Raw genomic sequence first — 26,253 nt, forward strand, 5'->3', positions numbered from 1 at the left:
CGTAAACTCCACATATTTCCACAGAAAGTAATGATGCCTCATTAGCTTAACTGGCTAAAGCACTTGACTGGATATTGGGGTATCAGAGTTCAAATCCCAGTCAAGGTGAATGATTTTTTCTCGGAGGAATTTTTGCACAAAAATCAAACTAACTATAGACTGATTTGCTGCACCATCATCTACATCTATCATGGTAGAAAAAAGCAGCATATCATGCCAATCTGTGCGACGACAGGCTGGTTGACTTTCAAATTTTGTTGTTGGGTTTCGTTGAATATGTAGTTGGTTTTTGCTATGGTATAATGAACTGTCAACAGAGAAATTACATATAGAGAAAAATAATCAGCAAATTAAATTTATTATATATTTTTTTAATTTCAACCAGATATTACAAAAGTACAGCATGTCACCATGCATGGACATCACAATAATAATCCATTTATCAAACAAATAAAAATACCAGGTCCTTCAGAACCCAAAGTTAGTATTTTCTAGAAACATTTTAAAATATAGATGTATATTAATGAAAATATAAAGAATTTCTCTCTTAATAGATGAATTTTCCAAAACAATTAAATATTCATTTGGAAAACTAATCAGCCCCAACAGTAAAAAATAAAATCATTATTTGGAGGGAAATGAAAAAAGCAACTTGATACAACCGAGAACATTTTACAACATGCACAGTACTTAACACCAGAGTTAACAGGAAACTTGGTCTTCGGCATCTATTTAACAGAAGTTAGTTGAAACAAGGTCTCATAGATGAGTATGAATGATGCCTTAAGACTGCAAATATTAAATTAATGGGTACAACGAGTTAAATATGTACTACTTATCTTTAACTTCTTACCATATTACACTTGATATAGACCTCTGAAGCATGAAAGAGAAAAATATTCCATACATTCAATTAGAGAAAAAAAATTATGCAAACCACCGAGCATTGAGAAAGAATTAAAGAGAATCAAGCATACTGCTACACAAGTGAGACATTATAGTCTACACAATCTAACTCAAGCCAAGCAGAATTTTTGATGTTACTAAACATTAAAGATTTTTCACCACTGCTTGGTAATAAATTATGGCTAAAGTTTACACAACAAAGTCAAAGTATGAATCAATGCAGACACAATGCTATTTATGTACATTGAATAAGATATCACACGCATGAGAATGGCTGCCACCTGCTGACAACTCAATAACTGATATGTACTCTATTTACAAAATTATAAATGGAATCTGAATATACCTACAACAAAACTGAATAAATTTTGGCACCACAGAAGTGAGTGATCACATGAGATAAAACTCTGTTCTCAAGAATCAGTGAGGCTATTTGAATGCCTTTCGCATTAACAAACAAAGAGGTTTGCTATAGGATATCAAGAATTTAAAAATAGTCAAATTGTTTAAGATAAGAGGACAATCAGCTTAACAAAGACCATAAGGAAACCCAACAAAAAAAGCTAACAAATATGACTGCAGTACAAACTGTAACTGAAAATATATAAAAGCTTTAGTTGTTTGCAACACTAAAAAGATAAAGAAAAAGTTTTAATGAGCACCTAATCCACTCACAGCCCCATTACTCAACCACTAAAATGTTTCCTTCCACTGCATATTTCAGAAAATATTTTATCATTTAACTTGTTCTTAAGAAAAAAGTAATGCACTTTTTCTCTCGCACCTAGGCCTACAAAGCATTAGCCTCTAAAGTTCCAATAATCATTCTCCAAATTACTTCCCAAAATCACTTTTTTTTAAACTAAATACTATTTAATTTATTCACCAAAATTAACTTTGAGAGTAACAATTCTGACAAATAATCAGCATTTAACAACATACTACAAACATAATTGAACTGATATGTATTTAACTCCAGAAGCCAGTAATTGTTAAGCCATCAATAATTACGAAATTATACTGGTAGCATGACACTAAATGGTAACCATCACTGATGAAAAAGGATTGCATTTTCCTAAAGTTTACATACAAATAATTCCAATCCCGTAACAGAGGAAAATTCTTTACCAGCACTATTTTTTACTGCAGGGGACGATCAGATTCAGCCGTGTAACTCCTCACCCGGGAGAAATTCAGCGGAGGAAATCTCCCATCAGCAGGAGAGAGATCAAATGATGTGGAGCTTGTGGCTCCATTACGGTAACGTACAGCTACTGTGTAAGCCAGCCAAGAGAGTTGCACATGCTTGCGACGCTTGTATTCAAGGATTTGAAATTCCTGCAACAGATGGCATTCAATCAGAAGGGGCAGAAAAAAAATTCAAACATAAATTAACCTCCTTTGAATGGTTCACTTTGCAAAAGTATTATCTAAAGGCAGTTTTACACGGCACACGTAACAGCACCATCTGATGTATACACGAAGGTGCAGTCAAAATTGCATTGCATAAAACAACAAATTGCTACAACACATGTGAGAATGCATGGATGCTAGATGGCCAAATATCTCAGTTCCTGACCGTTCGTTCGAGCATTTGTGCCATTGCATGCCACATTGAGAAATAAATACAGAACTAACCTGTGCAATAGGGTAGTTTCCCATTTTTTTATTGCCAAACTCGAAAGATTATTACTCCTGGAGTACAGTGGAACCTCGTTAAAGCGAGTACGGGCTATAGCGAAACCCCCGCTATTACGAGAGATAGCCGATGCACCGTCAATTGATCCTATAATAAGCATGTTAAAAATTTCGTTTTTACGAGGCCCTTTTGGTGTTGGCTTTCGCCATAGCGAGGGTTTCACTGCCGGAAAAACTTACACCAAGACTCCTTAATCTCTGTGATTGCTAGCGATCTGTGAGAAATGAAGTTAATGGAGTGCTCAGTCTCAAATTTATGTGGTAAACTGTCGTTCGATAAATAAGTAGTTAATTTTGGTGAAAATATTGTGGCATTAGCATTTGCGAACGCTTGATCTTCTTTTGTTCCTTGGGCGGCAGAAAGCAGTCGTCAGCATACCTGCACGTCCATGAGTTGCATGAATAGAAAGCATTTGATGGAACACACCATGGCCAAAAAAACACCAAACACGTCTAAGCGAGAAAATAAAAATAAAGGAGTAATATGAGGTATATTGGCTATTATTTGCACCACCTCCGGTAAAGCGACAATTTGCTATAGCGAGTGTTTATTGGTGCACCGTGGGGTGCCTTTTTATCGAGGTTCCACTGTACGTATTTCATTGCCGATTGTGTCCGATGCAACCTTTGATTGTTTTCTCATTACAGTTTGTTATGTTATGTCGCACAACATCTGTGGTTGGTCATCCTACCTGGTTGGCACATCTCTTGACACACTCGAAGAGAAAACATATCTCAAACAATGCTATACTGGACTATTAATCTTTCCGGTGCAAACCTTTTTACTGGGGGTATGCGTTAGCACGAAGTTTTTGGTCAACACACGTTCGGACACACAGCAATTAACGATCAATTCCCATTTCCAAGTTTCCCACTTATCTGGATACTATCCTCACCGCGCAACGCAGGGTGGCCTGATAGTAAATATGTATTATGGGAAAATAGTCATCTGAGAACATTTGATCTCAGTGGAATAATGGAGATTCACTTACCAAATGAAAAGTCTGCTCAGTCTGCTCAGCGAGAGCAGCCTCCTTCCTCCTCCCTGAGCGGAATCTGAAATAAAACACCAAAATCGACAAGTTAATTGGGACACAAAGATACTACAAAATTTTATAAATACAGCACACTCCCCATTATTGGGCTCATGATGGGGAGAGACGCCACGAATAATTGGAAAACACCGATAACCCAAACTAACACTTTAATGTCTTGTAATGTTCATTATTTACGTAAAACAAACAACATTACAATGCGACGGTGGTTGGCGTAACATGGTGAAACTCCTTCATGATGCACAAAGGTTAAGAAAAGACTGGCCAGATGATGATACGCTGTATCGAAACCAGTCGCAAATATATTTTATTTTGTGAAACAGCGAAGTCTTTTCTTAACCTTTGTGCAAAACAACATTACATTATTTATGCAGTTATTCTGTTACTTTAGTGTGCTTGCCGGACTCATTGAGAGATTTCTTCGCCAGTCAGCGATCTTTTTAGCGGCGATAACAAGGTTATACTTTTACTATTACGGTTCCATATATGAATTGGTTTCGAAAACCATGCATCCGTGGCTACATGATCACGGATACAGAAAAGTGGTTTGCACAAGTGCTTCAAAACCACATCGCGACATCGGAAACGACACTTTCAGGCACCACACCACGTAGTCGCATCTCGCACAAGTCGCCCGGGTTGCAGCCGCTGCAGGACGTGTATCCGTCTACAACCCACACAGCAGAAATACGTCTCGGATACCTCGAATATCGCATGTTACGTCTCAGAGACATTCTGAGCACTTCAGAGACATCTCTGAGACTTCTCTGAGATGTCACTATGTCCAAAAAAATGGTCTATGAGATGTCTCATGAGACGTCTCAGATAAGTCTCTGAGATGTCTCATAAGAGTTTGTACTCTGGTATGCTTAAAAATGTAGGCATAAAATAATTAAATGCAAATTACACAGTTGTGACCTACTTATCTCGATCATTTTTAGCGACGAATTTTGCGATGGATGACCTTTTGAAAATAAGAAACCCATATTAAATGTCGTGATTTTAATAATCAAAATTGCGCAATTACACCGAAAAATAATATGGAAGTCATTGATGGCGTTTAAATAAGTTTTTTTTTTTAATTTCCTGAACGGCTCACGATTACATCTCTGAGACATTTGCGATATTCGAGACATTTGAGATCATAGTGAGACGTCTCTGAGAGGTTCGTTGCTATGTGGGAAGGCATGAAAAACAGCTAACGCTAAGTTCTAAAATTCATTCGCTCCATCCGCTTAAATTCCATGAAGGTTCAAGATCCATAAAAATTGTTGATATTATTTTTAATAAAAAATTGATCACTATATTTTCAGGCTGCCAATGTCATTTTTCATTGAATCCAAACACCCCTCGTTACTTTGAAATAAATTTAGAGCAAAAATAATGAATTATATCTGGAGAAAAATGGTGAGATATTTTTGCCCGTCCAGCATTTTATTTGGTCACCAGGTCACTCAAAAAGCAAAAAGTAATCATACCTTGGATTATTAGCCTGCAGCTGACCAGAACTGGAACCTGGATTTTTGCGATGAAGAACCAGAACCACTTTTCCCTCTGAGCTGAGTAGACGATAATGTCCTCGAAGAAGGTGCTGGTCAGTTGACAGTGGTCGCAAGGATGACAATGCTCCTGGAGGTGGGTCTGGTGTTGTGAGCATCACTGCTGTTCCACCAGGAAAAAATCTGAAGCCAGGAGAACAGAATGTTAAGATACTTCACGTAAACAAACCTGCTTTAGCAGCCTAACTTATAAGAGACTATATTTTTGAATGCATACCCCTGAAAACTTACACTATTTAAAAAAAGGCTGAAAATCACAAGAAGGATCGCAGGCATGCAGCACAAATTTTAACAATGGCCACCACATTCTCATTCATGTTCATCCATTTGCCTGCCCCGTATGTATTATGTACCTGCTTTTTCAAGGGGATGCACACTGGATTGCCTTTTTCGGCTATTTATTTCATGGAACAACTTTTAATACCCTTCACAAGTTACTCAGTCATATTTATTCCCAAGATGCGACTTTTTCTCAAATCAATTAGGGAGAGATATCATAGAACAGCATGATGAAATATACAAAGATATCGTAGTATCTATATATACAGTAAAACCTCTACGTAGTGAACCTCTTTACATCATTAACCTCCATACTTCATACCACCCCTATGGTCCCGTCAGTTTTACAAGTAAATTTTTAGGCAAACCTCTATGTAGTGAACCTCTTTATCTCATAAAACCTCCACTTATCATACCAAGGAGACACTCCCGAGATGGCCAAACTACCTCCGCAAATCGTACTGAGACAACTGGAGACTGTTAATGCAGCCTCGATTACGTATATGGAATGACATATGCTCATGACATATTTGAAATAATACACTGAGTTTACCACGGCACTGCAGTAAAAAGGATTTGAATTAAAATTGTTAATATTGGAAAAGATATTAACGTCTGATGTTGATTTTTGTTTATTCCCTTGTTGCATTTAGTTTCCTTCTTGAACTAACAAAAAAGGGGTTGGTATGGTAAATTAAACGAATTACGATATAAAGAAAAATATTTTGGTCTGTGAAGCAAAAGCTAAGTTCTATAATTCATTAGCTTTGCCCATTTAAATTCGATGAAGATTCAAGATCTATAAAAATTGTATATAAATTTTAATAAAAATTACCAAGGTTCCCAAATCTTGCTACTTTGGCAAAAAATTTACTTGCCCAGCCACACAGGTTTGTTGCAAAAGACAATTTTCTGCAGGAAATGACACTGTGACCTTGAGACATCAAAACCTCCTGCCCGAGCACTTAGAACAATTAGTTTTTCTGCATGAGAACTTGAAAGGATCAAATATTACATGATTCCTTTACGTATATAATCTTTATTGCAATTGTACCAATGCCATTACAGAGGGTTCTTCTAAGCAGTTTCGATACATACATTTATTAAATTTTCGACACATCACTAGAGGTGAATTCATTTCAATTGTGCTTATTGAACTGTTTAAGAGACATTAATTTTCGTTCATCTCCTAATTTTGACACAATTACATCAAAGTTCCTCGTTATCTTTGTCGATTTAGATGAAGCTAATCATTCAGAACAGAAAATTCACGAGGGAAATGGAAAAATGAGAATATGTTCGAGCGTGCATTAATTCACTGCCTAGTTCAGGAATTGCCATACTCAACTCAACTCAATACTCGACTCAAGATCAAAAAGTACTACTCGCACATCCCTAATTATAATCATTGGGCTGCGTTTACGTTCTCCTCGTGAACTGTACCCAGGAGCGTCAATTATGATTCTTTCTTCAGTGGGAGATACTTTAATATGCTTGCAACATCATATAATAAGCTTCATTCCTTAGGAATCATGGGAATCCCACTCATTACCTCTCGTACGTTGGACTTACATTAACTACTCTCCTTACGAACATTCGATTTACGAACTTTCAGTGAGAAGAACATTCAAAATTTTAAAGTGTGCCCAAAATTTCAAATTTCGTGCCCTTTGAGTTGGCCAATCCGACGCAGTGTGGTGTAGGAGAACTCGCACTTAGGGCATAATCTGAACAAAGTATCATTCAATGTGTTTTGAAGTCAGGAACTGTTCAGCATTTCGACCATTCTTCCTTCCCATGGATAGTGATTTTTTTTCTGCTCCAGCTGTGTCGCACTCGCAGCTAGAATAGGTCGTCAATACAGTGAGTTAACGCACAATAGGGTAGTTTCCTTCATCAAAGAAACCGAAAGACATTGATTGCGATTTGTTACCCACCATTACTGTATTCATAACATACAAATTATTTCGTTTTAGAAATACCGGTTTAGACGAATGGCAATGGTCCATTTTTATCCTCATTTGAAAAGGGCCCGATTGGCGCCCATGCGATGCCACTCCACGTGACGTCACAGGGACCTAGTTTCTATAGGAGAAGATAGGAGTTATACATCGTCTGAGATTACCAATGCATGCATGAGGCGCAGAGCTCAGGGAAACATGTCTTAATAATCATCTATTAAAACTGGCTAAGGTCGGAAAGTTTTCTTCGTTTGATAAGGTATTAATAAACCTTTTTTAAGCCAAGCGCTACCAGACAGCAAGGTACTCAGCTACCCTCTAGCATCCTGCGTCCTATCAGCGCTCAGAGCCTCGATCAAGGTCACCTCACAAGGCGGAAGGGGGAACCAGAAATACGTCACACGGAGAGATTTCCTTACCCGTCGCGTTTTCGCGTGCTTGAAAATTTTCACTTTTCATTTAATCGCAAAAAATAGATATCGTCATTTAAAAATCTAAAAGCAAGAAATACGTACTCCAGGAGTACTCCATCTTCCGATATAGGCAATAAAAAAATAATAGGAAACCACCCTATTGTAATTCAGTGTTGCATCATGCAGGATAACTGCACGTATCGATACCTTGCATGGGTTAATTAACTAACGAACAAGGTCTTGGAACACATCTTGTACGTTTACCGAGGACTTACTGTATTCAGGAAGATATCAAACCTTGATTGCATTATGTTGCATTCTTCTAATGATAAAACCAAACGAATGTTCTTGTTTTTATATATTTGCACGTAATTTAATTGCGTATACATATTATACACTTGATTATGATGCTACTCCACAGTGCGACTATAAGTATGGGATATTGAAGAGACAAGAATTTTGACGCAGTATGTTTTATTGCGATAATTCCAAAAAGAAATGTTAATACGAACTTCATTATTACGAACCTCCAGTTTCTCCGTCCCGTGAACTTTGTTATAACTGGAGTCTACTGTACAATTTATTCCAAGTGAAAAGAGGCAAAACAATGTGACCCATTGCATACTACACTACCTTTTGCTCTATAATTAATTTTTTCACAACTCCGCTTTATGCAAATTCATACCATCCTTAGAGATGGCCTGTACAATCATTTTTCTCATTTTTTTACAATATTTTGATTGCTTAACATTAGATAATTTGCATTTACCATTGATTGTAAAGTCTGCTATCATCATACTCTGCCAACATGTGACATGTTTCATATCTGTTAAAAACTAGTCAGAAAAATCATTTGAAATATTGGCCATATGACAATATTCATAGAGAGTAAAGAATTAGGAAAAAGTAGTCATCTACCCTGATAAATAACAAGTGAAACGCCCATTTTTAGCTGGTCACTAACCTCAGGTAACGATAATACACCACAAGGTGCCAGGGACGGTAGCATGAGTCTTGAAATGAGTTTTCACCAGGTCTCACGTAAGTGGTTTTGCTGGCATAACAGCCATCAAAGCGAATCCTTGGTCTTCCCAGGACAAACATGTCCCTCCATGTGGGGTAAAAACTTCCAGGTACTCCACAGCTACTCCCCCAAACTCTATTTTTCAATGAAACAAAATAAATAGGTTACGTTAAAACAAGAACTGCAGGGGGGTTCCCAAGCTAATGACCCCAATTAAGGGCTCCACTTTTTTTCATTAAACTTCCAAAATATTAATACAGTAAAACCTCTATGTAGTGAACCTCTTTACATCGTAAACCTCCATACTTCGTACCAACCCTCCGGTCCCGTCAGATTTACATGTAAATTTATAGGCAAACCTCTTTGTAGTGAACCTCTTTATCTCGTAAAACCTCTATATATCGTACCAACAAGACAGCCCCGAGACGGCCTAACTACCTCCGCAAATCGTACCAAGACAACTAGAGACCATTAATGCAGCCGCGATTACCTACGTGGAATGACATTTTCAGCGATAAATGTTTCACGCTTATTTTTTTCTTATACACCTTTAATAATTTTCACGTTAACCATTAGTTAGGGCATCCAACTACCCTAATCATATATTAAGTGACGGTAAATGAAGACGGAACACATCGTTTTCTCTCGAATCATGGTCAAAATCGCGCGATAGCACTCGCTTTCTTTTCCTGATGGCTTTATTTTCTTGTAAGTGCCTACATACTATGTTCAGTTAATAAAAGAGGCGACCAGCGCAGCCTATAATCACTTACTGACGGAAATATTTCAACTAACTTCACTTCCATCCATGGAGACAGAATTACTCGACCGCATTGCTACTTCCGCTTCTGAAATGAAAACATTTCATGAATTTTCCGCGACTTGAAATAAATCAAATACAGTTTCGCAATTATTTTATTCCTATATTTCCCGGTGTAGCACTTTCTTACTACTGCCTAGGTAATTTTTTCGATGCTTTCGTGAACGATCGTAGTTTAAAACTTATTGCGCTTAGCGACAGTCATGCCTTGCCTGTCCCTATGTCTTGCCTGCGTATTTATACCGCGAAATCTGACTCTTCCATCGGGAGTCCGCGACGTCAATTTCTAGCAATACTGAACGAACATCAATCCATGCGCGACAGTGTTAGGTGAAGGAGACAGCTAATTAGCTGAAACGCGGTAGGGCAATGAAATTTTTTACCGTCGCCGCCGCATTCTGAAGTAGTTCGCCCAGCATTCTCACCGGGAAATTACGTCCTTTCGCAGGCCTAGCGTGTCTGTGTGCCCTCGACAGAGTTTTTCTTCGGAACGCTACGTGCATTGTATTTTGGAGAGAGGGAATTCAACAAAATTTTCAAAATTACGCTCAATTTTTTGTCTATTTTTTGCAGTAGTCACGTGTCTACTTATTTTTTTATATTCTTTAACAAGTCGCATTTTATAAGAATGATAAATCAATTCTTAAAGATATAATAAGGAGTATTTTCAATTATTTGCCATAAAATATGAAAATTACTTAATTAATCATAGGCTGATGATGGTTTCGAGAAATAAAAGAAGGCGACTGCTTGACATTACCACATAATTAGCAATTTTCCTAGCCATCAACGAGGACAGGCAGAAGGCAGTGACCTTTGGAATACCTTCATTCACACTCACATCTATTTTAAACAACCGAGAAAAAACAGAAGAAACTGTATATATAGGCTGCACAAATAAAAAAAACTCAGGCAGTTAAATACGAGGATGAAGAAATTGTGTTTAGAAATATAAAACTATTGTTCTTTCCTCCGAACACTATTAGTAAATTACAACTCATAGACCAGCGAATTGTTTCTTAGGTCAAAAGGCATTAACAAAAATAGCTAGTGATTTATTTATAGTGAAAATGACATTAAAAAGTGCTCATAGAATTGAAAACATTATTTCGAAAGAGTTTGAAAAAAAGTTTAAGCAAACCCAATAAATAATTTCTTTTCTAAAAAGGCCTCTTGAACAAGTTACTTTTACCTTTGTGTAATCATTAAATTGTAAATATATGTTCGCTTATGCATACCTATATGTTCAAATATATTAATATAATGGCTTAAAAGACAGTAGCACCTTTCATTTCCCAAGGATATGAAAAAATGGTGCCTACCCCTAAAACCTCTCTATAGTGAACCTCCATACATCAAATTGCCCAAATTTTGGTCCCCTCCATTACGATGTAAAGAGATTTTACTGTACTATAAAATCAGATATTATGACGTTTGATTAAATGACATGCATGAATAACATGAAGTAAATAGAGTACCTTAAACAGGCAAGCTTCCAAATTTCTGGATCACGACTGCACAAGAAAAAACCTCTTGACACAGCCGAGCAGGATTCAAGAGACCTCAGATCCAAATGAGGGGAAACAACCCAGCGGAGAATATATATAAGTATTTCCATTGGCAGTGCTGAGATATGTACTCCCTAGAAGGCAAAAATTGCTCTATAACCAAGCATTAGTAGGTCATTAGCAGATAATAATAATAATGCCACACTTGCACACAAATACAGGTGGTGAATGGGATATGCAGGAGATCTCAGCAAAATGGCCAGAGCAGAAGGAAGACATAAAAACAGAAGAAGAAAGTAAAGGAAGCAGGCTTATAATAATAACATTCTAAGTCGGCCTTTGGCAGTTAAACGGTCGATCAGTGAAAGCTTTTGATGGCAGTTAGATGAGGTGGAGTGAGAAACCATGTGAAGCAAATATGGCAGCTTAAGTAAAGGCCAGATTACGTGTAGTGTCAATATGACAGGTAAGGTGAGCTCTATGGACTCAAAAGTGAAACAGAAAATCATCTCCAATGGCTCCAAGCTTATGAGCCTTCCGATCTTTTCATGGGTTCGTTTTTGCTTCTTTACCTGAGCCAATACGCTCACCCCACTTCTATTTCTGAGAGAAGGTACCCCTCCTTCAAGATGCATATTTTCAGCATGTAATAATACGCTAGACATCACAATAAGTTTCTCTGATTGGCTTAACACCCTGCGAACTTGACTGTAACATTTTGCATTACTTTTTAACTTGTCTCTATCTGATTTAACTCATCAGCATGAACCATGCAAATGAGTGAATGTTTAACAATTTCTTAGATTTAGAAGGGTAAGAGTTGTCTGGTGTATTACAAGGGTGAATTTTGGTTAGAACATGACAGGTGTGGGAGTTCACATGTCCTTTTAGTCTGTAAATATTATTTTAGGTGCAACAGATAGACTTCTGCACAATCATTCAAGAGTGAAAATTACATAAACCATGCATCACATTTTAATCATTAGGATCGAAGCTAGCAACCAATAAGCCACGTCAGAAAGTATATTTATTTTGGCAATTACAAGAAGCTAAGGAAGTTAAGGGAAGAAGGCATGAGATTCAACTGGAGGGAGATGAAATTGGAGGAGGAGTAAAATGTGGAAAGGAGGGGTTGAAACAACAAGAGGGGAAAGAAGAGGACTGAATGGAAAAGGCGACACTATCTTGGATTTCAGGAAAAGTGACGTGAAGCTCAGGTTTGGCAATGGGAAGGGAGATCTTGGACATTCAGGGTTTCAAAGGCATACAATTTAAAAACTTATTAAAATTAGAATAATTCATTCTTTTTATTTTAAATGATACCAAATGCTTTACCTTTTGCTCCTCTTCTGCTTCGCAAATAGCTTGTTTCCTCGCAAAAACTCTCTGCAGTTTGGTAATCAGAGGGACACCATCTTCTTCCTCTTCCTCCTTATCATCATCATCATCAATATTCTTGTTTTCCCCTTCATGTACTTCCTCACCTTTGGGTTCAACTCTGCTGTCATGCTCTGAGTCCACACTGGTATCGTCATCTGAAATTATAATCTAATCACTACTGCACTTCTCATCAATACCAAAAATATAAACCACATCAGATGAAAGCTACAAAGAAAGAATGATGCTTTCAATGAAATGTGAATAACTTGCAGCACTCACATCTAACAAATGACCGGATTTCGAATCATACAATCAGATCAAAGAGAGAGGCTTTGCTAAAACCTAGAAGTTAGGCAATTGCCTACATCCTTGAAAGTTAGGCAACATGCAAAATTTCACTAACAAGGAGACATCGCCAAAGTGATGTTCGGGATCTGCATGTGGATGTTATTTTCTGAAACTATATAGGTAAGGTAGAAAAAGTGTCTCGGCTTTCTTCCACATAGGCCCGGGTTCGATAGATATTCGCTTGTAAAGATTTTGCGCAGCATGACATCCCTTGAGTAATCGCTACCTCTTAACTACGGCTGTGTTTTTCTCTCTTCTATTTTTGAAATCACTGCTACATTTTATCCCCATTCGTTTTATTGAGTTACTTTGTGATTTTTTAAAATATAATATCAATTTATGGAGTTTAAACTAAACTCCGAATTGTGCCTTACCTCGGCGATTACTCAAGGGATGTCATGTTGCGCGAAGTCTTTACAAGCGAATATCTATCGGGCCTATGTGGAAGAAAGCAGTGACACTTTTTCTACCTTACCTATATAGTTTCAGAAAATAACATCCGTATCCAGATCCTGAACATCACTTTGGCGACGTCTCCTTGTAAGTCATTCATTTGCACTTTGCTCAGTGATCACTTGATCATGATGTCATGATTACTCAGTCAGATCATACCAAATGCATCAGTAAGTAGCTTGACTCTCACTTGTTTTCCTCCTTTTTGCTCCATTGTGAGGCAAGCGAGGGAATATTTCCTCACTCACTAAACCGGTGAGCAATCAGTACAGTTGCATCATACCACTAATTCCAAGGTGCCACAATACTAGCTCACTGATCATGGGTTATCATTCTGTGTCCCTGTATGCCCCCAATAATATCTTAGAACACACTCATCATTAACCTTTATCGTCCTTGCGGTCCCATAAGGGACCACCTAATGTTTTCGTTTATGGCCTTGCGGTCCCTTTAGGGACCACTGAGACACTCTTTGTTTAAAATTGGCTCATAATGAGTTTCATCGCTCGAGAGTTAACTGGAGAGCTGCTTATATTTTAAACCTAAGCCATTTAAATGCCCAGCCATGTAGTGATACATCAGGGATTTAAAGCCATCCTTTAAAGGTTAAAAAGAGAAGCCCGGTGCTGGGCATAAATCTGAACTTGACTGCTGAGATGAGAAATAATGAGGGCTTTAAGAGCTCCCATTTCCATATTTAATGTAAGAAAAAATTACCAAACCATTAGTTAACAGCCATAATATTCACAAGAATACAGAAAATAATCAACAGAATCAGGAAAGTAGAGACTACTATAAAAACTAACCTTTGGTGCAATAAAATGCAGAATGAGAACAATTTTCCACCAACTTTCACATCAATCTCAACTACAGGCCTTGTTTTTTTTGGATAGATCCACGGATCCCATTTGATGTTTACCAATAACAGAACATTCACTACAAAAACTTCAATGACTTGGATCAAACTTAAAACCACAAATTCCATTTTAGGCTAAATGACATTCAATCAGAGAGAAAATTCAGACCTTTTCCTTATGGAAGTCCTAAGATGTTAAAAATTCCCAAATTTGTAGATCTAGCTCATCCCTTATTTTAATTTCTTACAGTTAATTGCTATCCCATTATTATTAGTGAGTAAATTTTGAGGGGTTAATTAGAATTGGGAGTAAATAAAATGTGGGGCATTAATTAGAAATAATGGAGGACGTGAACCTCCTCACCGCCACCATGGTCTTGATTCCATTCATGAATTTTATCAAAAATCACTGACCTAAAAGCCATTTGATTATGTTTAAGTTTTTTTATATCACCTTTTTTTCAAATTGGATGTGTGATACTGGTTTTTTATATTCTCCAACTGATCATTTGAAAAGTATAAAATTTAAAAGCAACCTTTAAAATGCATTAGAATGTAGCTTTCTGGCATATAAAATGCTGCGTGTAAACACAGTATGGGTTTACCTTCATTTTCAGCAGTTCTTGCACGATGCTGGCTCTTATATAACCTCGATTCAATATCAGGTACAAGTTGCATAGCCCTCCGATACCACTGAATAGCTTCATAAAGCTTACCAGCTCTTTCTTCCGCAACTCCCTTCATAAAGAGCTCTTGAGCCTATAATAAAAATAATATAATTTAAGGGAAAAGGACAATATTCAACTTAAACAAACTATATCCCTCCAATACAAATAAAAATGGCAAAGAGGAAATAATACATATGTGAGGATTGAAATCATTAGATTCCAAGTTCCCAGTTAACATCCTAAGACATTGTACCTCCAAATAGAGCCAAGTCTTTCAAACAACACGGCTACCTACTCAGGGATAAGTTTCTGCTGAGTAAGCCATTTGGAACCGTCATCCATCTGCTTTGTAACCACGGATTTGTATGCTGCTGTGGAATCGAAACATGGTACACAGCAGTTAATGACATCATAGCATCCTACCATGTCATCAACTCATTTGTACATCTTTCTGACTCATATGTAACACATTTTGAGCTGCTTTGGATTTCCAATGGAAACTGTTATGGAACAAATTTTCAACCTTTAGAACTCTTTTCGAATAGGGTAGTATCCTTCATCAAAGAAAACGAAAGACATTGATTAAAATTCAACATTTATGTACAAAATATACTATAAAAGCATAGACATTGATGTTTTTAGAATAAAAATCTACTGGAAAAACACTTCCATTGCATATATTAGAGAATTTTTGTTTTCTCGAGCGATCAAATCGGGCTGAACTAGGCAATGGAATGTCAGCGCTAAGAAGCCAGTTCCAAAACAAATGATGATATCTATGAATATCATGGAGTTGTTCCAAATGAAGAGCAAATTTGTGGAAAGCAATCACACATTACTATTTTTCATACGCGGAAGTTACAATACAAATGATGACGTCTGGATATACTGTCGAATCTTTCAAAAGGAGTTCGTAATGTGTAGAAAGCAGTTCCACACAAACACACTCTATACAAAGGAGTTCAAAGGGGGATTACAAATGAGTTACAAATATCTTCTTGATTTCAATTTTTGGTACAAACGAGGGAAATGAGTTCCACAGCATTTCCATGACAGATTCTGATGTTTCAGAAGGTTTCCAAAGCAGTTGCAAAGCAAAACTTTTTCCCTGAGTACAGATGAGGGAGTCAAGAACTAACACGTCATATCTTGCTTTAGTGACATAGTTGCCTTCAAAGCAAAGCCAGGCGAGCTCTATGATATATGCAGTTGGCGTTTCCAGTCCATATCTCTTTGTTTGAGGGTGCTGATGCCATGCTTTTTTCTTTGAAAATTATGCTTGGACAATGTTGAATATCGGTATAGTCTTGTTGCATTAATAAAAAACTTGTTGTCAATCAATTAGAGCTTAATAAGAAACCTAGACACTATCAGAAATGAGTCGCGATTGGTCTCGTTCTTTTTTGAATGTCATGCATGTCACCCAAGAGCCGAAAGCTATCTAAGCATCTTTGGGCCCAGTAAGTCACTATTTACCCTCAAGCAATTGAAAACGGAAGCAGGTAGGATGAAAAAGGTGTATGAGTGAGATAGGGTAGCGATGAAACACATTTCCATCGTTCTCGTGTAACTTGATATTTTCCTACGAAGATAATGATTTTTGGTCTGCATAGTCTCCGAAAGAAAAAAAAATTCCTGAGGCACGGGATGAGGTAGGGTGGTTATTTTTAAATCAGCGATGTAGTTCCATTTGACGTGGTTATTATCCTATTTCGCTGAGATTCCCCCAACGGTTGCTTGGGAAGAGTCACAGTATGTGCCGGTCATATTTTGCCTTAAAATTTTCCATGGCGGAAATTCTGCAGCAAAACCCCTATGAGAGATTTTAAACAATATGGTTCATGAGTAGGACAAGCACACAGTGCAACGGGATACATGCGAAGAGAGGATCCTAACTCTTTCCACTTCCTCTTATGGGAATCTGCATTCACTGAAGCATTAATTTAAAGCCAATGACAGCCAATCACAGCGCAGCTCCCATCCAGCCTACAGTATATAAGCGAGGCAAAAACCAACAGCCGACACCTTCGACCTGAAGACGCTGGCAGGACAGCCAGCGAAACTGTGGTCAATCAACCAACAACCTGACGCGGAAGAAAACCCTGGAGAAATGCAGAGATCAGACCATCGCCGCGGAAACCTACGCTCTAACATTAATTTAAAATTTCTGATCCAGATCCGATGCCTATAGAGCGACTTTGGATATGAAGTATCCAGTGAAGGTCAATACCCGCAGATATTTGGATCCAGAGATATCCGATCCGGCCATCCCTATTTGCAACAAGAATAATGTAAGCATATGTTAAACACAAAGTCACACAGTTTTGATGCATTTACCTGCCATAATTACTGATCACAACATTGCAATGCATTTGCAATCGAGACCTCAGCAGTTCCCTAATTCAGCCCTAATCACCAGTGAAAGTTATTTTAGGATACCGAAATTTTGCACACAGCTAACGATTGGCTGGACACCAAATCTACTGTGTTGATCCACTATCTGCATCCATCTATTGGAATGTCAGCACCAGAACCAAAACGAAGAGCTGCACCACTAGCCAATGCACACCACGTGTCTCACACTTCTTGACAGCAAACAACATGGGCTCTGAAGGTATTGAGACAAGGCTCTTCACTACATCCAAACTCATGAGGAGAAGCTCCGCCACAAGTAATCCATAACAAAAACTATAACAAATGTTTTCAGATAGAATTCTTGAGTAGACAATAAAATTTGTATAAGTGTACTGACTTTTTCCAGACGTTTCCCGGATATTTTTTTTGGTGACATTTCCCAGATTTTTCATGGGCCAAAGACATTCAATAATATTTCCACGCTTACTATGCATACCAATCCTGATTATTACAGCAATTACCAACTTGGACTGAAGGCTTCAATCTTCACCCACTTTAGTCATTGAAACAAATGAAAATTCCATAGACCAATGATAGACATGGGCCAATTCCCTTTTACGTCTGACTTTTTGAGAAAGCACCAAATCATTATTCATTCTTCTCTACAGAAGATAGATTATATCCTTGACTGAAATATGATTTGACGCTCTCCCGGCGAATAGAGTGGGTAAACTCTTCCCAGGTTAATTTGAGCCCCGAGTCCGAGCTTGAAACATTGGTTGTTATGGATAAATTAACACGGTGGGAATCCGGAGAAGAGTTTACCCACACTATTCACCGGGAAAGCATGAGGATGAGCCCCGAGTCAGAGCTTGAAACATTGGCTGCAATGGATAAATTAATACGGAGGGAATCCCGAAAAGAGTTTACCCACACTATATCCCTGACTACCAGTCATGCAGCAACTTTCAACGGACAAAGTGGCATAGTCAAGATAATTCCTATTCTCTATCACCCTTAAACATACAATCATTTTAACTAAATCATAATGTAAGGGGTGGAAAAATAAGGAAAGGGATGGCTAACATCAGCCCTTGGCAAATTTCAAATTTAACAGGCCAACCATTACTATTAATATCTTTAAGAATTGTGCATCATCATCATCATTAGTCAACAATCCTAAGATTGGTTTGACGCAGCTCTCCATTTCTCTCTCCTATCCGCTAATCTCTTCATAGCTACATATTTATTCTCTTTTACATCCTTTATAACCTGTCCTATATAACTCATTCGGGGCCATCCCTTGCCCTTTTTCCCTTCCACTTGTCCTTCAACGATTGTCTTCATCAGACCATCGTGCCTCAAAATGTGGCCAACTAAGTTGTCCCTTCTTCTGCATAAGGTTTTTAGGAGACTTCTCTTTTCTCCCACTCTCCTTAGCACTTCCTGGTTACTCACGCGGTCAATCCATTTTATCTTCATCATTCTTCGGTAGCACCACATTTCGAATGCTTCCACTCTTGACTTCTCCGCTGCTGTCAACGTCCAAGCCTCGCTTCCATAGAGAGACATACTCCATATGTAGCATCTGATGAATTGTTTCCTTACTTCTATGCTGGTATTTTCAGCTGTAAGAAGATTCTTCTTTTTGTAGAAAGCCCTCTTCTCCTGCGCTATTCTACTGTGTATTTCTTTCTTGCTCCGTTCATCGCTGGTAATTCGGCTTCCCAGGTAAGAGAACTCGTTCACCTCTTCAAGTTTATGCTTTCCTAGGTTGATGTTTGTTTTAGCCTCCTCTCGTTTGCTGCAAACTAATATCTTAGTCTTCTTTTTGTTGATTTTCAGCTGATATCTGGCCATTGGCCATTCATTCTTCTCTACAGAAGATAGATTACATACTTGACTGAAATATGATTTGACGCTCGAAATTGATAGCAGCCAATCTCATAGTAGCGGATTAAGGGGGGAGGGGTCACAGGGGTCATGAAAGGGGTTGACCTGCCCCCCTTCCCCAAAGGTTTTATCAAAAAATTTCAATTTCATATAGTGTAATTGTTTCTTTGGGATATTATGTATTTCTTCTCCATTGTTAACCTTCATTAATGTCCAAAATAGTTCAATTTCGTCGGTTTCTAAGAATAATTATGAGACTTTAGGCTCAAAAATGCCTAAAAAATGGGTATTTTTATAATTTACATGGGAGAAAGCCCCTCTCCCCCAAGGTCTCGACCTCCCCCAAATTTGATGCTGAATCCACCACTGCATTCTCATCTGTGAGGGTTGTGATACCACAGAAGGAAAAATAACAAGGTGAGTACGACGCTTAGTGCTCAACAAAAACGGGAATCCTAATACATGTCATTCTTCTGCCATTTGAGGTAATTAAATGAAGATGAAACAGGACATTTATGACAAGCCGAATTTACAGTATCATCATTGATATTACTCCGCATTTCTTTTGAAGGTCAAGTATGATCAAGAACCAACTTATAGTATCATGAGTACTTTAGAGCTAATGCATGCTAATGTGGCTCAAAAAACCAACGAAATTTTTAGCTGCAACATTTAGAATCGATAAAACCTTACGATGGATAACTCAAAACGAGGCTAATGAAATTAACATCGTCCCCACTCTCAACAACATTAGGTCAGTTACCTTGGCTTCATCGCTTGACGGCTCGGGTTCTTTGGAGACTGAAGTAGTCTCTCCAGTTGAGTTCCCGTCTTGAACTCCTTTTATGTCATCTGACGGCGTCTCTTCCCGCTTCATCCTTCGGGGAGATGTTTCCAATTCCCGCTGCCATTGCTCTCTGAAGGAGGCAAGTACCACGTCCAAGGAAGTGTTCGACGAAGACTCCTCTTGCTCTTCGCCTTCCCCAACACCATCTCCTGTACCACTTCCACCGCTGCTTCCACCTCCGCCGCCATCTCCTTTGGCTTTGTCTTCTGCAGCGTTTGCGCTGGATGTCATAGGATGATTGTTTTGATGGCCGTTTGACTGTAAAAAGAGTTTTAAAAACTTACCCTGCTTGCGTCATACTCAAGGCCCAATCTAAAGCAAGCACAATATGGAACTCCGACAAAAACTCATCATTGAAAATATTACTTCGATACAAAAAATGCCCAAGAATTGTGATGCATTTTTATAGTTTAGATTACTTACCATCATTAAAATAAGTTTTTTTTCTGTAAAACAGCCAGTTTAAGCCGATGATTCTCGGTCGGAGTATCGCACAACACAGGTAGAGAGTTCTTTGGCTCTCAAAACAGCAGCCATTATACCCCAAACTACCCAAGATTGATTTAATCACCTTAGGTTTACCAAATATGTTTCAAATTCAAAAGATCATAGATAAATTCTCGAGAGAAAGCCAAACATACAATGTATTGCCTATCTGCGTAGCTCCTCACAAAGTCGCAAACACTCTGAAGCGAAATATGACGCTCAACTGTTTTCGTACCCGCGATATGAACATGCTTTCAAACTAGACTTCCGGGGTGAAAAATGTATTATGATGTATTAGTTTGCGTATTATCCAGGCGAGGCCCGTGATGGGCCGCCTGGACAACGGGACTTTGTATCTCGAGGTGCGCCCTCCTGCCTGAAAATCTTCGACGCCATCCAGCTCCGAAATTGACAAATTTTACTGCCAGAACGTTGATTTCAATTTCGTTTGATTCAACAGCATAATTAACACCGTATTGAGTAAACAAAATAGTAATTTAAATTAACATATTTCAATCTTTCAAGATTCAATTCAATCTCAAGAGGGTAAAGATTAAAATTTCAAAATTTATTAGTTATATTCCACACCCCCAGACCTCCCAGTGGTCCTACACTAGTTTGTTTCATGCTTATATAATACGTAACAGAAGAGGTACTATACAGTGGCGTAACATAGGAATTTGCTTTGGGGGGGGGGGGGGGGGGGGATGGCATGGCCTGGGAAAGCGAAAATGACATGCCTGGAAATACATTTTACATCATTTTTTAACTAAAGATTTAACTTTAAACAGATGCAGTTATTACATATCAAAATTAGACAATAGTTTGGGGTGGGATCTATCCCCCCCAAATACTTAAGCCACTTGTATTATATAGCCAAAAAGGAAATGATTCAAAACTGTACGTAATTCACTTTTAACTAAATAAACGCATCTGCCATATATGTTCATAACGTAACTACCTTCTTAAAATAACTACATGTAATAAAAATGTGTAGCATATATACTCAAATGGTTTAGAACAGTCATCCTGGATGCACAGCAGCAAAAGTTGTATGTCGACATTTGATCATGTGATTATGTTACCAGATGACATGGCGACTCATGACAACTAACTTTGAAACATATACGTATAACAGTCTGGTATTTCATAAAAAAATTTATAACTAAACATGTGTAGCATACATACTCAAATGGTTTAGAACAGTCGTACCGGATGCACAGCAGCAAAAGTTGTATGCCGACATTAGATCACGTGATTATGTTACCAGACGACATGGCGACTCATTACTTATCACTCTGTCTGTGGATATCGATACAAAGCTATGTTTACGTTCAGAACACTATGATAGTGCTGTTATTATGATGAGATACTAACAACAACAACAGCAGAAAATATGAGATTTTAGTGCCGGCTAAAATATCGGCTTTGTAAATAATATGCAGGAAATGGGGTAACCTCTTTGCAGTATCTCACATTTTACATACTAATGAAAATAAAGCTGGCTCTAACACAACACAATTTAAATATAATTTTACCACCTGAAAGACCTGATAACCCCTCTGCAGTCAACCCTAAATGAAAATTCGAACATCTTCGCACAAAGATGTGAATGGCAAGGAAATAGTGGATGAAACTCCTGGAAACCAACGTCACATGGTCTCAGTGGCGTAGCCAGGGGGGGGGGGGGGTCAGGACCCCTCCCGAAATATAAAAGTGCAATTATTTTCCCTAATAAAAGAAAACAATTATTGAAAAATCATGAATTTACAAAGTATTTTTTTTAACAAATGAAGTTTTTTCGATTGTGAAAAGTGTTAAAATTAGTTTAAAACCCATTACTTAGTACCCTATTTTCCAAAAATTTTCCCCCCTGGTTTTGGACCCTCCCCCAAACGAAATTCCTGGCTATGCCACTGCATGGTCTTGTGTTGGCTGACTACGCACTGACCAAAGAGCACTCAACCCCATCCCAGCTATGTATGGTATGTAGTTCCTACTCAACAATGAAGTGAGCACAAAAAATATTAATGATTGGATTGATTTATTCCATAACAAAATAATTTCATGAATTTCCATAACACATTTTGTGAAAAATCACCAAACCAAATTCAGTACCTACTGAATCAAATGCAACCAGTTTCGTTCAAAATAATCACAAAAACTGAAAATCACACATACTCTCAAATTATCACTAGTTACATATTTATAGGAAATAAGTTCACACAATGGGTATGAAAGTCTCTCCAACAAAAATAAATATGGCTACTAACAATAAAATTCCATACTTCCATAACATGATAAATTAATGAAACAAAAAAATGTGAAAACAATCTTGCTTGTTCAAGACTCTTCTGCAATGCCCTAAATTCGATAAATGTGGAATCATCCAATTAAGACTCAATCTTTTGCCAACTGTTATCCACTCTTTCAAGATTTAATTTCACAAAGACACATGCCAAAGCAGTAGCAGAAACAACTGGAGTAGCTGCAACAATTTTCCTAGTTGAGCGTTGGCATGAGCAGATACACAGCAACAGTAGAGTTGACACTAATCATTAGCTGTGATGATCAATTCATCTTAGTAGGGCCACAAACCAGTAGGAAATGCTTCGATTTTTTTAAATCATCAATTTCATGATTAATCAGTCAATAACATGATGCAATGAGAATATTCCTCACACATTAATTCATGGACAATTTGAGATACATAGCTTGCATAGCTAATTTTTTTCAAGGAAAATACAAGCACTTCTTTCTGAAGTTATACCAAATGTAATAAGGGCAGAGACAAGAGAACTTCAACTTATGAATCAGTCATAAGCTCTCAAATCACACACATTTACACCAAAGGTAGGTTTTTTCAAATAAAAAAATCCATTGAAGCTTACTATTGGGGGATATACATAAAATCCATTCTGACATCAGCAAGAGCATTTACATCAATGATTTTCAGTAAACTTCAAATTTCATCTGCAGAGGCAGATATTTTTTCTGGGGCACAATAAGCAGATTATAAATATAAAAATGCATCCTGAAGTATATTTACACCAGTTACTCCCATTTATATGGGTAACATCTATGCTTTCAACAGCAAATTATGCCAAGAACACCTCAATAGCATTTTTGCATAATGATTCCCACTGAGTTAATATAGCCCGACCCACACACAAGAGGAATCACAGGAAAAAAAAGTAATGGACAGCAGGGGATTTTGAGAAGCCAAATGGGGAGATGTGCTGATATACAATAGAAAATGCATGATCTCATATTGCTTCATATTGCTGGCAGTAATTTAGTGCAACTCATCTCTTGCATAAGATTTGGGTATCCTCTTTCAATCTTAAAAAATACCCACAAGAAACACATGTAAGCACGGTATGAGCAGGTTAGGTTGCACACATGTCCTTTTTTTTATTATTTTAGGCCCTTTATTTTAAAGAATGGGAAATGCACCACACATTCAGTTCGCTCAACACACAGCACTATCCCATGATGCACTTGGCAAGTGATTTGGCTCCTAGATGACTGGCAGTGAGGCCTGCAAGGGAGGCACCCATGCCAACATTGGTGGCACTGGCAAATTACCAACAGACAGAGACTACCTCCCAGGAAGATGTGAGCCACCCTCAAAATTTCTCTGAGCAGTTGAAACACCCATTGTCACTGGCTTGCCTCATACTAAGGAATCACCTGCATTGATGCCCAAGGCTCTGGAGAGGGAAGAGGACCTAAGAGGGTTGGGAAGGCATGAGGTTGGCTTAGGCAAGCGGTGACGGGGAACTTTCACTTGCATAAGCACCACCAATGAGGCATACGTGATCATCAAAGCACACTCAATCAGATGAAGCACCATCTTCAACACCGCTCCAGCTACTCCTGTCGCTATCCTGAAATAAATGTAAAAGGTGCAATGTAGCAATTTCTACAAGGTATGCATTTGATTTATAGCAAAAAATAGCTACAGAATATACGATCATTTAAAACATTTGCTGCCGCTATCGTTCAACAGTTGCTGGATCGCCATGAAGAGTTAGGCCCGTATTCTTAGTCGACCCTACATATCCATTCCTACATAACAAGAGGCCCCTACATGCGTTTCTCAGTCGACCCTACATAAGTGGTGGGGGGTAATTCTGTCATCAAGTAATCAGAAATGACGTAGATGATGGCACAGCGCCAGTTTTCCACTCTGGTTGCATAATGAGACCTAACAATGAAACTAAAAAAAGTCGTCCGATAATTTTCGGGCGTATTGTTAGGGCAACGGCTTAAGGTAAATAAACAATCGGTTTCATCCGCCAGGTCATGTCAGTACATTATCACTACAAATACTATCATATCGAACCAAAAGTAGAATCATATTGCCTTAAAATTACTTCAAAAGCGGTATGTTCCAAGATAGTGATAAGTACGGGGCAAATGTGATCATTGACGTGAGAACTTACGTAGCATCATCAAGGTTCCTCATTTCCTTTTACCTTCCGTAATTTAGTTAATTACGAGGCAAATAGCGGCATGAAAATATATTTTCTATGGCTGTACGTAAACGATATAGGTTTCTCAAAAGCGTACCAAGTGACAAAGGTCAAAAATATTAATATATATCTGCAGAAACAAGGTGATGTATACCACTATAATGTACTTACTATACTGCAGCCAATTTTATTATTTATTTCACTTGATGGGTATAATGTGGTAGTATTATTACCTTTCCACTGTTTTACTGTACATTTTAAAATGGTTTGTGTGAGCTCGTCTCCCTTAATATCCATTGTAATGTAGATTCTTTAATCGAAGTGATCAGAAGACGAAATTTGGCCACCATGCTTTTGGATCGTGTAGGGCTGGTTCGGGAACCCTATATCAAGTAGGGCCCACTTAGTTCCAAAAACAGCCATATGTAGGGCTTGATGTGGCATATGTAGGGCGAGATCAATTTATGTAGGGGCTGATGACGTATCCAGGGTCAGTTGGCCCTACAGGGTCGACTAAGAATACGGGCCATAATAAATATTTGATCAAAGGAAAGGATTCATGTATGTATCTTTCATGAATCAAGTCTAATAAAATATACTACTTAAAAGTATTACCATCAAAAGGAATTAAATTGGACTTCATATTTAAACTACTGAAGTCATACAGGAGTAGCATTATATGATGCACTATGATCGTAATTAAGTAGGAATGGAGAGTTACAATAATCTTGCATTGAAACAAGTATTCTGGTGGGAGCCAAAATGAGATCCAATTTCACTCTTCTGTCTTTTCTTACAGTATAATCGAGCAAAATTGATCCAAAAAGAGCATTAGTTGATGCCTCACCTAAAGACGAGCCTTTGTCAATGGCAGGTGACTTGGACATAGAGCACTTCTCAGAGTCCTTTTCTTCTTCCAGGTCACCCAACCCTACACCAGCTGATGTGCAGCTGCCCATAGTTCCACTGCTGCACACACTGAGCCTCTGGCCACCTCCTGCTATGCTGCCAGCTCCCTCTCTACTGAAAGAGTCTCCAGTCACACTTTCCCCTGCATCACTTCGGCCCGATGATGACACTGAGCATGAGCCAGCAGCTGCAACATCAGCTTGAACATCCAGTCTGAAATGACCATAGGCATAACTCAAAGTAAAATTAAAATGTTCATTAGTAGAGATAGTCAGGGTTAGGGCTACAACCAGGGGTGGATTTAGGGAGGGTACCACAGGGGTCATTACCCCCCTCCTAATAGTATCAAATTTTTTT

General features: G+C 38.1%; 2 protein-coding genes across 7 annotated transcripts in view; both read right to left on the bottom strand.

The window, feature by feature from the left end:
- Positions 1 to 350: 350 nt before the first annotated feature.
- Positions 351 to 20,725, bottom strand: LOC124163306 (F-box only protein 9). Of its 2 annotated transcripts, XM_046540120.1 has the most exons (10): positions 20,447 to 20,725; positions 19,940 to 20,281; positions 14,866 to 15,019; positions 12,559 to 12,758; positions 11,194 to 11,357; positions 8,836 to 9,030; positions 5,138 to 5,341; positions 3,597 to 3,660; positions 2,035 to 2,244; positions 351 to 876 (listed from the first exon to the last, which is right to left on the bottom strand). In XM_046540120.1, exons 1-9 carry the CDS (start codon positions 20,450 to 20,452, stop codon positions 2,047 to 2,049), a joined length of 1,527 nt encoding a protein of 508 aa, XP_046396076.1. In that variant the 5' UTR covers positions 20,453 to 20,725; the 3' UTR covers positions 351 to 876; positions 2,035 to 2,046. The 2 variants fall into 2 exon arrangements, with proteins under 2 accessions (XP_046396076.1, XP_046396075.1); XM_046540119.1 differs by having other exon boundaries at positions 351 to 2,244.
- A 1,811-nt stretch (positions 20,726 to 22,536) lies between these two features.
- LOC124164204 (E3 ubiquitin-protein ligase RNF19B-like) overlaps positions 22,537 to 26,253 on the bottom strand; it is a 324,394-nt gene continuing 320,677 nt past the window's right edge. For all 5 annotated transcript variants that reach the window (XM_046541432.1, XM_046541427.1, XM_046541429.1 and 2 more), the window contains 2 exons: positions 25,835 to 26,109; positions 22,537 to 24,399 (listed from right to left, as the gene is read on the bottom strand). In XM_046541432.1, the coding sequence (XP_046397388.1) occupies positions 24,395 to 24,399; positions 25,835 to 26,109 (280 nt within the window). In that variant the 3' untranslated portion in view covers positions 22,537 to 24,394. The remainder of the gene's footprint in view (positions 24,400 to 25,834; positions 26,110 to 26,253) is intronic.

This window comes from Ischnura elegans, chromosome 8, assembly GCF_921293095.1.
Source record: "Ischnura elegans chromosome 8, ioIscEleg1.1, whole genome shotgun sequence".
Lineage (NCBI taxonomy): Eukaryota > Metazoa > Arthropoda > Insecta > Odonata > Coenagrionidae > Ischnura > Ischnura elegans.

Bases quoted from the DNA above. Each gene is read 5' to 3' on its own strand.
- LOC124163306 (XM_046540120.1), bottom strand. The intron at 11,358-12,558 runs GTAAAGCATTTG...TTTGCCTTCTAG, and splicing joins AAGCAGAAGAGGAGCAAAAG to GGAGTACATATCTCAGCACT. The intron at 2,245-3,596 runs GTAAGTGAATCT...CATCTGTTGCAG, and splicing joins CTGAGCAGACTTTTCATTTG to GAATTTCAAATCCTTGAATA.